Source organism: Euprymna scolopes, chromosome 8 (genome assembly GCF_053919585.1).
Source record: "Euprymna scolopes isolate OS-2025 chromosome 8, ASM5391958v1, whole genome shotgun sequence".
NCBI classification, from domain to species: Eukaryota; Metazoa; Mollusca; class Cephalopoda; order Sepiida; family Sepiolidae; genus Euprymna; species Euprymna scolopes.
This window is the reverse complement of record NC_136489.1, coordinates 3,122,292-3,135,761: the sequence shown is the minus strand read 5'-3', so window position 1 is coordinate 3,135,761 and position 13,470 is coordinate 3,122,292. Positions and strand designations below refer to the sequence as shown.

Sequence of the window (13,470 nt, the reverse complement as noted above, 5' to 3'; positions counted from 1 at the left end):
AAAAAGTATGTGTAAAGTAAAACAAACCCAAAAAGTATGTGTAAAGTAAAGCAAACCTAAAAAGTATGTGTAAAGTAAAGCAAACTTAAAAAGTATGTGTAAAGTAAAACAAACCTAAAAAGTATGTGTAAAGTAAAGCAAACTTAAAAAGTATGTGTAAAGTAAAACAAACCTAAAAAGTATGTGTAAAGTAAAGCAAACCTAAAAAGTATGTGTAAAGTAAAGCAAACTTAAAAAGTATGTGTAAAGTAAAACAAACCTAAAAAGTATGTGTAAAGTAAAACAAACCTAAAAAGTATGTGTAAAGTAAAGCAAACTTAAAAAGTATGTGTAAAGTAAAGCAAACTTAAAAAGTATGTGTAAAGTAAAGCAAACCTAAAAAGTATGTGTAAAGTAAAGCAAACCTAAAAAGTATGTGTAAAGTAAAGCAAACTTAAAAAGTATGTGTAAAGTAAAACAAACCTAAAAAGTATGTGTAAAGTAAAACAAACCTAAAAAGTATGTGTAAAGTAAAGCAAACCTAAAAAGTATGTGTAAAGTAAAACAAACCTAAAAAGTATGTGTAAAGTAAAGCAAACTTAAAAAGTATGTGTAAAGTAAAGCAAACCTAAAAAGTATGTGTAAAGTAAAGCAAACTTAAAAAGTATGTGTAAAGTAAAGCAAACTTAAAAAGTATGTGTAAAGTAAAACAAACCTAAAAAGTATGTGTAAAGTAAAACAAACCTAAAAAGTATGTGTAAAGTAAAACAAACCTAAAAAGTATGTGTAAAGTAAAGCAAACTTAAAAAGTATGTGTAAAGTAAAACCTAAAAAGTATGTGTAAAGTAAAACAAACCTAAAAAGTATGTGTAAAGTAAAGCAAACCTAAAAAGTATGTGTAAAGTAAAGCAAACCTAAAAAGTATGTGTAAAGTAAAACAAACCTAAAAAGTATGTGTAAAGTAAAGCAAACTTAAAAAGTATGTGTAAAGTAAAGCAAACCTAAAAAGTATGTGTAAAGTAAAGCAAACCTAAAAAGTATGTGTAAAGTAAAGCAAACTTAAAAAGTATGTGTAAAGTAAAACAAACCTAAAAAGTATGTGTAAAGTAAAACAAACCTAAAAAGTATGTGTAAAGTAAAGCAAACCTAAAAAGTATGTGTAAAGTAAAGCAAACCTAAAAAGTATGTGTAAAGTAAAACAAAAAGTTGACTTCAAATAAACTATTTGTGATTGCGTAAACAATAATTCTCTTCCAATATTATTGTTAACCTAGACAGAGATATTTTAGTTCGGAAGCTAATTTCTAAAAGTTGTCCAACACATGCCAGCATCTAAAAATGGACATGATGATGATGAAAAACAATGCAGGGCAGCTATATACTCTTTAAAATAAACGTTTGAAAGCAATTATTGAACAAAACTCACATAAAAAAGTCAGAAATGACGGGAGGCACTTAATGCCAGTATTTTAATTTGGCCTGATCATTTAAATCAAAATATTAAAAGGTACAAAATGGCTCAATATGAGGTCAATACATGTCAATAAATTTGGTTTTTGAAATTAATCATTTTTTTTTCAAAGAAGCTATCTTTTTACAATTACCTGTGTTATAGTTTATTTTAATTGAAAATTGTGGATTTTTTAATATTGCTTTTTCATCTATTTACTGTTGTCTTGTATCAAACAGAATTTTTAACCAAATTACATATGCACTGCCTTAAAAAATAAATAAAAATAAAAATTCAAGTTAGCTAAATACAAGTATAAAAATAAAATCTCAAAATAGAGAGAGCATACACAAGGGAGATAATCCATAAGAAAGGGGACTATTTGATGTGATTTCAACCAAATAGCTCAATTTCACATATTAATCACTTCTACATTTTAACTCCGAAATCAAAAGAGGCCTCTTCTTGGAGTTAACACTTGATCTCTATATGAGATATATAGATATTCAAGCATTTCCAAACGTTGAGTTAATAAAGAAATGAAGATTATTTTTCATCTCATTAATTAACCAGTTAACTGTGTTATAGTTTATCTTTGTTGTGCTTTCTATTAGTCTTGACAGATTCCAGGATACGTATTCTTCTAATTTGGTGGAGGATCCAGATTAGTGCTGCTAATATAGACAACATCACTGGAAAATTCCTTATATATGCCAGTATGGGGTAGTCATACTGCGGGGATCTTATTCGGGTTGCAAACATATGCGATATACATGATATATATATATGTGTGTGTGTGTGTGTGCATGTGCATACTTACCGAGATAAATATCGTGATGGCGTAGCAGATCAATTGCAAATCTTTCAAATAAAAAAAAAAGCTTGAAAACCAGTTTTACAGGATGAAATATTTTTATTGCGTTAACTCATGCCTGTTTTTTTTTTTTTTTTTTTTTGCTCATCAGAAGAAAGAGAAATCAATCATAATGGCAAACAAATTAGAAAATGCCTTTATAGAAAACACATTTCTTGTCATCGATTGGCGGATGCAACAATTGTTGAAGGGAAAACGCTTAAGTGAACACACATAGTAAAGAAAAGAACAGCAAAATGAGGAAATCATTTTGCCGTCACAAACTCATGAAGGTCAGCAAAAATTTTAAAGTTTAAATTTTGTTTCCAAATTGGATTAAACTCTTTTTCTCCTTGCACTTAAAACATTTCTTGCATTCCCAAAAACGTCTCTATTCTTCCTATTACATAAACATTCTTACAACCTTTTCGAGAATCTTTTTCCATCACTCAACATTCTACAAATTATTGTAACTCTTCACCATGACATTTTCCTTAGTTTCTTTTTACTCCCACCTTCTAATATGCACTCTCTATGCTTAACCGAAATACTCTCCCCAAGTAATCACATGTAAACACACATCTAACGTTGTCTTACCACTAACCCTCACTCATTCTCACCTTCACCACGACCAGCATTATAGATAGCCCTTTCACTAAAGTTACATAACCTGCTGATGCGGCTAAGACATGCACTATTATCAGCATCTAACCCTTCCCTCTTTCTATAAGGGTCACATGACCATTCAAAGATAGTAATTTTGCAACATTGTTCAAAATGAAAACAGAACGGATACTTATTTTATACCCAAGGAAATAAAGCTTGCAAAAACAATGGCTGAATCATTTTCTGTATATATGTAGCAATGTTAGGGTTGTATAAATAAAACTTATATAGACACTATTTCATTTATACACATCAGCTGATTATATATATGTATACATACACAGATTTTTTTTTAGCATTTACTTCAACAATGCTTAAGATGCAATTAGGGGTTATTAGTAAAGTATAAAAATATTACAGGGATGAAACATGGACACATCTGCGTAGCTCAACTGCCATAAGTATAATTTCATACTTTACTGTAGAGCTCTATTCATATATTAAACATTGTTAAAATAAATTCTGAAAACCTATACACAATATCATATCACCTTGTAATATACATAAAATAATGTATATGTAATAAGCCTGATAATTTCTTGCGGGAATGAAATGCAAACACCGCAGTAAATTTTCATTTTATATATACATACATATGATTACTACTTCTTGACAGAAATTTGCCATCTCTTCAGTTAAGTGTTGTGCGTCTATGTGCATCTAGGTGACTTTTTAATCCAGCTTTAGTCCTACATGAAAGTACACACACACACATATACATATACACACACATACATAGAAACATACACTATATATTCACATCTATATAACACACACTACCAATTTCTGACCAACTTAAAGAATATGGTTATTTATCATATTAACCAAAGGCTAAAAATAAACTTTAAAATAATTTGAATCAATATTTCATTATCATTGTTACAGTCGCAACTTGCTTTGTTAAATCTGATCTCCAAAATAGAATGTTACTTGTTTTGTTGATGAATAAAACTTTGATATAAATCAGTTTTCTAAACAGTTGATCTCAGCAAACAATTCTCATGATTAGAATAGTAAAATAATCAGAGTAAAATAAAGTTGAAACTTGGCAAATACCACGATTGCCCTTTTTTAAGGAAACAAAAAGTGCAGGTTCTTTGATACGACTGAAATGTAGATGACAATTCATGTTTTCCCTTGGTCTAGAAGCACAATTAAACCATAATACTTGACTATTTGCATTTGAACTTGACTTCAAACCAAAAATTATTTTTTTTTACTTGATAATTTAATGGTTTAAAAATCACTTCTAAATTTCGAGGGTCCACAAAGACATATACACACACAATCAGCCATCTTAATTTATCATTAATTGATAAAAAAATATTTTTAAATGGCATTTGTTTACCTCCTGATTGTTCAACATTTGAAAAGTGATTAAAAACTCATTTTTGGCTTAATTTAGAATCAAGTATTACAGCTCAATTGTGCTCCTAAACCAAAAGAAAACTTGATTTGTTTGTTTTGATCATTCGAAATTTGAAAGTGATTTTGGAGCAATGTAACTGCATATTAGAAATTAATTTCTTGCTAGAATTAAAGTTTGAAAAGTTAAGTATTATGTTTTAGTCGTGTCCCACAACAAAATGTTCACATGCACATCCATCATATCAAACAAAAAAATGTCTTTTGAATTAAAGTTTACCTATTATCGGAATAAAAGAAAAAAAATGCTTTCTCTCTCAACTGATACAGCCATTTTGAGTGCAACATAATTAGCATAAAAATAGCAGATGAGAGCAAAACCAAATTGTTCTCAAACCAATTTTGTACCCCCACTAATCAACCAACCAAACTGCGATCATAGACCAATTCAAACGTCTTTTTCATTTGTAATATCAAAGATAAAAAAAAAAATTTTGTTAACTGGAATAAAACAATAAACAGAAATAAAATAAATGTAATTTAGATAAGAAAATATAAACATGATAAAAACGTTTATCAATTTTTGTATACAACAGAGGCGCATCAGAATATTTCGTTTAGGAGAAAAATAAGAATAATACTTGATTTGCCTGCACATTTAATACAAGCTAGAGGTTAACAGTTTCAAAGTATCAAATAAGAGGATCACAATAGTAAACCTGTGTCAGCCATTTTGTAACATTTTATTGATGGATTAAAAAAAAAAAAAATGGGTGACATATTTTTACTATTTGAAGCTTTTAAAAGTAATTTCTGGCTTGAATTAAAGTTTCAACGAAAAAATGTAAAGATTCAGTAATGCATATAAACAAAAGAAAAAAATTTAAAAATTGCATGCACTTCTTTATAAAAAAAAGAACGCATTTATCTTTATTAATCAAATTCAATCACAAAAATAAAAAGCTTTTAATAATTAGACAATACATTTTTCTTTATTTTTGAACAGAATGTCCACAGAAATTAATTTAATATTTTTTTTTAACATTATAAAAATATAAATATTTTGGGAGCCTTGTTACAATCAATACACCATGAAAAAAAATAACTTTTTTTAAATGGTCTAATTTTGGGGTGAGTCTTAATTGTTAGAAATTGTATGAATCTGAATGCATTCAATAATCAATATTTAATCTTTAATATATGATAGTATTATGACTCATCAACAAATGGGAAATGTTAAGATATTTAAATTTTATAATTATTTTCTAAAGTTTCAGAGTTTATACAGCAGAGTAGTACCTTTCCCTGATCTTCTTTGACGTCATTGGCTGATCTCCGTGCACCCAGCACTATGTGATGCATAAAATAATCCATTTTTGCAACATCCTTTCTATAGTGAATGACCATCTATAACACGTGATGAAAAGTTACCTTTCAGAGACAACCCTGTTGATATGCATCGGCAGAACACAATGGATCTAGGAGTAAATCCCAAACTGTTATTCTCATGGGTAGGAGTAATTCCTGTGACATCTAACAAAAGTGTGGTAGTCGGACAGAGAACAGCGTGGTTGGGCAGATGATCATATTCTTGACAACGGACAAGTACAATGCGTCATTTAGCGGTGAACTATGGCAAGATGGTGTCGTAACAAAATATTCATCTCAGAGAGGTTAGTGTTAGAAATGATATCCAACCACATCATTTTTTTCTTCAAATAAACTATGGCTGTTCTAAGTAAGTTTGTTGAAAAGATATCCGAGAAGCTGTCAAAAGGTCGAGTCATGTAAGCAACGGAAACTTGTCTACAACTGGATAAGATTTTCAAAATAAAAAGAAATTACAAACATTTTCTCATTGAAAAAATTTAGCAAAGCCAAATACATTCTCAAAGTAGTGAAAAAATGCCAAGCAAACTCTTTTTGTGAGAGTTTTTTTTTTTTTGTCATTTCTTTTGACACGGATGAAGCAAATTTGTGAGAAAAGCCAGTTTCATTTCAGCGCTGGAAGACGTGGTATGGTGGTCAACTCAAAACAGTGTAACAGGATGTAGAACTTATTAGTTCAAGTATTTTTGATGTTCGCGGATCAAGAGTGGCCAACAATCATTTGAAATGGGCTGTTGTGCTTCATCAGTCTATATTTGGGACTCTATGAACTCACTGGAAGGAGCCAGATCAAATAAAGTCAAAGTAGTGAAAACTAGGTTCACCAAGCACCCAAAGGTCAATATTAAGCATTTTTTGTTGTTATAGTTGTTCTAGAGAAAGACAATATGGCTGACACTAGTAATATTTTATCTTTATATAAAGTTATGTTTATATTTTTATATGTACGGGATTCACTCGTAAACTGATTAACCGATCACCAGTATTTTAAAGAGTTTTCAGAAAACATGAATTTGATCTATAGTCATTAGACATCAATTAAGCAAGCTTCTGAATTTTTATTTCTGAAGGCATTCAGCATAAGACTTAAATTGTAGACATTTTCTAAACTAAAAATGATGTAATGATTTAGATCAAAATTAGAATATGGATTCCAGACACAAGGTTTTGTAGCAATATGTATTTTAATTTGTATCTCAAGTTAATGTGATGCAAAGCCATTTGAGCAATTTATTTTCCTGCCATGGGACAGGTGTTCAAGTTATGGATGAAGTTAAACAAAAAAAGAATATAAAATTTATATTCTTTTTTTGTTGAAACGCAGCAAAATTTTTAAGAGTATCCTATTAGATTATCCAGCAAGAAATTGGTCCATTAAAAAATTAACAAAGCAGTTTTTCATGGCTGTATCATTGTAAAAATGCACCTTTTATTTTTTGCACATACGAGAAAATTGGCCAAATATTTTTTGTAAATAAAATTTTTTAAATTATAAAATTAAATATTTAAAATATCTTAAATGTAAATTACAATAAGTTATTTTATAACAATACTTTTTTTAATTAAAATAAAGAAAAATTATACTAAATAAAAGTTTTAAAACATTAAAATAAATTAAAATAAAAAAAATTATACCAAATAAAAATCATTAAAATAAATTAAAATAAAAAAATTTATACCAAATAAAAATCATTAAAATAAATTAAAATAAAAAATTATACCAAAAAAATCATTAAAATAAAAAAAATTTATACCAAATAAAAATCATTAAAATAAATTAAAATAAAAAAAATTATACCAAATAAAAATCATTAAAATAAATTTTAAAAAAATTATACCAAATAAAAATCATTAAAATAAATTAAAATAAAAAAAAATTATACCAAATAAAAATCATTAAAATAAATTTTTCATAAAGCTCTATTTGGGTAAACATAAGTTGTGTAAGCAAAGAAAATATCAAAAAAAAATTATACCAAATAAAAATCATTAAAATAAATTTTTCTATTTGGGTTAACATAAGTTGTATAAGCAAAGAAAATATCATTTTGATAAAAAAAAAAAAAAAATTCGAAGCAATTTCACCCATCAATGGAACGGTACTAATATGTTACCGTCCCTCCAGTTGAAAGAGGAATTTATTGGCTATACAACTTTTGCTTTGATTGTGGTTCCACATTAAAAGACAATTTGCAAGGTTGAAAAGAAACGACCTCCTGCAGAATGGTTGCATACTGAAAAACAAAAAAAAAAGTGTACAGATGTGCACTCACCTAACATTTGCTTTTTCTTTTTCACGTCTTAACAAAAAGAATGAAATTGTTTTGAATTGTGCCTTTACCAAAAATATTTTTGTCAATAACTTTTTGAATTTTATATTTTCCAAAGTGAACTTAATCATGAACCTTTCAAAAATCATTTTAATAAAATATATTTACAAATGTAAGAATAAAATTTTTGAATACGCATAGTAATCAATTCCTTTGAATTATTATTTAAAATTTTGCTTTCAAATATAAAAAATTTCAAATTTAAATACAGAGTTATCTGTCCTTTAAACAGCTCCCTCCCATTTTCTTTTATCTTCCCTTAAACATCAGTTTACATTAGTTGAATTCGTTTCAAATTTATTTTGAACTAAATTCAGAAATAATAAACCAATAATATATCAGGTCTTATAACAAGTTTTAAACTTTTATATATAATTTTATATATAATGGCTTGTAACCTTGGAACAGATAAGAATATAAAGTTTTAAATAACACTCAAACTTTGTCAATAGAAATTTAATCTTGCAAATTTAGTATTTCCAAAATTAATCAAGCACTTGTAATTAAATGTTAAAGTCAAGTAAAATTACTTTCAACATCAACTGTCAATTATTTTTTAATTAAATTACTATAATTACAATTAGATAAAATCAATTCATGAATTTTAATGAAGTTTCTTATCAATTTGTTCAAGCTATGAATGGGGCATCCTACCAGATGCCAGATATTCACCCGCTATCTAATATTCCAATCGAGAGATCTTTTTAAGATTCTAACCGTCCCTTTACGTACAAGAGCTCTTGCACTTGGTTCACTGAGTATATTTGCCAGGTAGTTTTTGAAATTCTATTCCATGAGTCTAGTTGCTCGTATAATTACTGGAGTAACTGGCAAATACACTCAGCTCAGTGGACCAAGTGCAAGATTATATGTGTGTGTGTGTGTGTGTGTGTGTATGTATTGTAACATAAATGTACTCGTATCGATCAAAGTTCTTATCAGCCATTTTAGTTTTGAGGGTATTTTTATACCATTTTCATGCCATGCTTCATTTTTAAGGTAAAAATAAAAAAATAAAAAAATGAATAAAAAAGCACAATTTTTCTACCAATAGAAAGGCAGAATATTACATAACTTCTTTACATATGAAATGTCCTCAATTATCAAAATTTTGGTTAAAAGTTAATTGTAACTTATAAGAATTCATTTTTTTTTACCGTAATTTAAAACACTAAGCATTTCATTAGTTTGTTTTTTTTAATGAAATATTTCTATTCTCATTTTAAAATGTTCTACGAACCAATTGGATTTTGAATCTCTGCTTTAAACACTTGCCACATCTACCCACACCGAAGAGAAATGATACAGCAAAATAGTTGTCAGCAAACGACTAAGTTATCATGAAATTGAAATTGCATCATTTTGTAGAATCTCATTTTTAAATTTGTAGGTTTCTTGAGTTATTTTCACTCCTTCCAACTAAATTAAAGTTTGTTAGAATTACTTATGCAAACATGTCTACACAAAAAGGCAATGTAATATATAATACAGTGCTTCCCTTCACCTCCCCCACCCTGTTTAATGATTTTCTTCTATATTTTTTCATTTAATGAATATGATCGGCTGGTGTAAGCCATAAATACAGTCATACATAGCAGCTTCGGGGGAGATGTTGAAAGGTATGCCGAAATCCTAAAGATTAAGCATATAACCAGTTATGACTACGAACAACTGTTTATTAAAGCGAAATATTACAAGACTGTAATAATAATAATATTATTATTGTAACATTATATTACCATATTAATATAGCCAAGACAACAGCTACTTCAAATATATACTTTTCCAGGACATTTTTCATACATTCTGTCTCTACGATCTTTCATTTTACAATAGATTGAGTATTTTATTCTCATATATAACACTATATTTCTTAGCTTCGCATTGCTATAGTTTCTTTAAATTACTAAAAAAAAAAAAAGAAAAAATTTATTTGATATTATATTTAAAAGAAAGTTGACAAACAATTTTTTTTAATTAACCTTTTTTTATATATAGATTTCAAATATTTGGATTATTGTCCTTATCTTGACTTTTATTTTCACGTTTCGGTTGATATAACCTCTGACCTTCTTCAAGGGTATCTAGTTAAACTTAGGAATCTGCACAAAATTCCAAACATAATCCTTTATTTAATCCATGGGGGTAGCATGCTCTTGTTCCATCAGCCATGACTTAAGTAATTCGCAATTGTATTTTTGAATGTGGCTTAAACTGAGGATTGAATTTCCAACTTCTAGAAGAGTGTAACTTACAACTGAATGTTACTAACTATTTTATCCACTACGCTACAAGTGTGTAATAACTTATGGCATAATAGATAAAATTTTTGTTACGTTTCAGATTTTTTTTAGATGAAGATTGATCATTTGCTTTAGACTATTATTCTCATCACATTTCAAACAATAAAACCTCAAACTTTCTTCAGTTCAAAAAAAAAAAAATCTGAAAATCGGATGTTGTATTGGCTGAAATGTTGTAAACATGGCAATCAAGATGCAAATCATAGCACAAATAATAAAATTCTCCTTTCAAAATGTCTGAAACAAATCTGTCATTGTTGTGACACTTGTGAACCCAGTAAATAGATTGAAAAAAATCTCAAATGTAATAGAAATAAAAGTATGGAAGTTAAAAGCAGAAATAAAATAGAATCATTATTTGTAAATTGTGAAGCTATCAAAATAAATTAATGGCCTGATGAGATCTGTGATCGAAACACAAGTCCATTTATGTAGTCATTAACCATATTTTATGTTATTATAATGCTCTAATAATGTAGCGAGTACAATTGAAATAAATCCAGATAATTGCAGGAAGATATTTTGGATTTCTATAAGAAAAAAAAATCTGATACTGACATTTGTGAACTCATTAAAATGAATTGAAAGATCCTCAAAAATCACGATTAAATACCTTTTTCTAATCATGTAAATTAAAAGCATAAAAAAGAATTTTTGATTGAATTTTTTTTTGTTTAAAAAAAAAAAAAGTCATTTTAAATAAAAAAAAATTAAAATAGAAAAAATAAAAATTTTAAAAATAAAAATTTTTTTTGGTTGTTGTTTAAAACAAAAAAATATTATGTCCAGGCAGGATCAAAACTCAATCGAGCAAAAACACCTCATTCGGTCGAGCAAATACTCCACACTCAGCTGATGTCATTTATTCTTTTAGCAAGACATTTTTTTTTTAGTTTTGCCCAGCAACTGGGCTTCCATAGCCTTCAGCAGGTTCAGATATAATCGGATCACAAGTTGCTGGCATCTGTTCTTCTAGTATTCGGACATTTTCAGGTTTTGCAGTTTCTGTATGATCTCTCCTCAAAACGACCTCAGCAGTAGTAGAAGTAGTAGTTGTAGTAGAAATAGTTTTAGACAAGAATTCTTTTGAGTCTCTTTTGTCAATGGAATTGCTTTTTGTATCAGACATGTCAGGAGACAATGTCGACAGTGGTGTTGAGACTGGTTTTTGCATTTTATGTTGTTCAAGATCCGTTTCCTGGTTGTTGTTTGTTACTGAGGACACCATTGAATCTACTCCTGTAGGAGAATTGATGACACTGCTTTCTGTATCGTTGGAGTTTTTATTTTGCTCCATCTCCTCAGTGGACGGGGAGACTTTCTGGTGACACATAGGACAAGCATCTTTGACATAGAGCCACTTGCGTAGACAAAGCCCATGGAAATAATGGTTGCACTTGGTGATACGAGCAACAGTCATTTCTTGAAAGCAGATCGCGCAGACGTCACCATGAGCAAGCAGTTGCTCTTCAGTGGCGGACGGCATCATTTCCAACATCTTCACTGCCTCTCGTCGCTGGAGAAAGCTCTTCCATCCACTCTGCAACCTTTGCCACACATTGAAATAACAGTGAATAATCAAGATGGAAGAGTTTATCCAACTCCACTCGCCAAACAGAGTCTCTTTAACTCCGTAGCATACAACAAACACAGCCACGATGAATTCAAGCACACGAGTCATCGAGCGGGCGTAATAGATAACATCATCCAGAGATTCCCAGGGTTCGTTGCGCACAAAGTCATACATAAAGAGGACGTAGATGGCCAGTGATCCGATGACCTGTACAGAGGTAAGCAGACAACTGGAGATGATTACCAGAAGCCAGAAATCCAAGTCAAGGTACTGACAGATCATATAAGTCATGTAGAGGGGGAACATCCATAGAAAAGTGCAAAGGGCTACAGCTCTAAGGTGTTTGAAGATACTGCCATTGCGGGAGGCACTCAGGGTGAGTAATATTGGATCGGTCATCTCGTACATGGACTGAATAAGTGAGGAAGCAACAATAAAAAGTAGGATGCTCATCAGGAAAGCGCGCTGCAAGGGTCGTAAATCCAGGAGTCCAGTTTGCATAGCTATCAGCAGCATGGTAAATCCCTCGGTCCAGCCTCGCATGCCATCGTTATCATGGCCGACACCTTCCCAACCTTGTAGATAAAGCTTCGTTAGTGTGAGGATGTAGTAAGATGCATAAGAGATTGTAACACAAAGAGCAAAGAGGCTGACAGGAGTGGCACAACATTCGCCAATGCTTGCTAGGACCATCACCAACCAACCCTCCTGAATAATAGGGTTATTTTCAGCGCTCAAATAGATATACAGCTGCGTACAGAAGAGGACCATCCAAAAGAGGAGTAACTGCGTGGGTAGCATGATAGTATGCCAAAAGGTAATCACGATCGGTAACCAGCCGGTGGCATTGATAATCTGCCAAATGCGCTTCATCTCGGACTTTACAAAATCCAAGGTGTAACTCAGGCCGTTGAAGAGGTGCACAAGAATTACGGAGATGATGAGCGTCGAGGCAACATTGTGAACTGTGCTGAGGTTATCCACAGGGATTCCAGCCAGGTGGGCGAGCATCGGAATAGAGAAAGCCAGAGTTAGATATTTTGTGCGATTTCGGATATCAAGCAAGTAGGCAATCAGGGCTCCAATCAACCACTGAACGCACAGGTAGAGGAGGAGTTTCTGCACACGTGAAGAGTTATCTGGCAAATCGTTGAATGGCGATCGGTCAAGGCCAGAAGCTTTCTCGTCTTCCACATATGAGAATGATACATGATAGCCAATGACAAGTAGAATAGCACTGACGAGGTACATGTAAAAATTGACCAGTTTCTTTAATGGAAGAACCGCAAGAGTTATTGCCAAGATGAAAGCTGAAAAAGACAAAAGAAGAGTACGACTTCAGTAGGCATATCTATGTACGTATATGAGAATGATTAGAAAACGCAAAGATCCAATAAAGTATTATTATGTACAACTTGTAGCAAATTTATATAGTGTTGACCTTATGCTCTCTTCAAAGCCAAAGTACTTTAAGCATTAAACTAGATATGTTAGCGTTGGTATGCATTGTGATGACGGGTTTTAAAATGGTGGTTCAGGGATAACAAAAAGATATAAAGCAG

At 30.4% G+C, this 13,470-nt stretch overlaps 1 protein-coding gene across 4 annotated transcripts in view; it reads right to left on the bottom strand.

The window, feature by feature from the left end:
* Positions 1–2,322: 2,322 nt before the first annotated feature.
* LOC145283486 (RING finger protein 145-like) overlaps positions 2,323–13,470 on the bottom strand; it is a 72,975-nt gene continuing 61,827 nt past the window's right edge. For all 4 annotated transcript variants that reach the window (XM_080132311.1, XM_080132309.1, XM_080132310.1 and 1 more), the window contains one exon: positions 2,323–13,218. In XM_080132311.1, the coding sequence (XP_079988437.1) occupies positions 11,225–13,218 (1,994 nt within the window). In that variant the 3' untranslated portion in view covers positions 2,323–11,224. The remainder of the gene's footprint in view (positions 13,219–13,470) is intronic.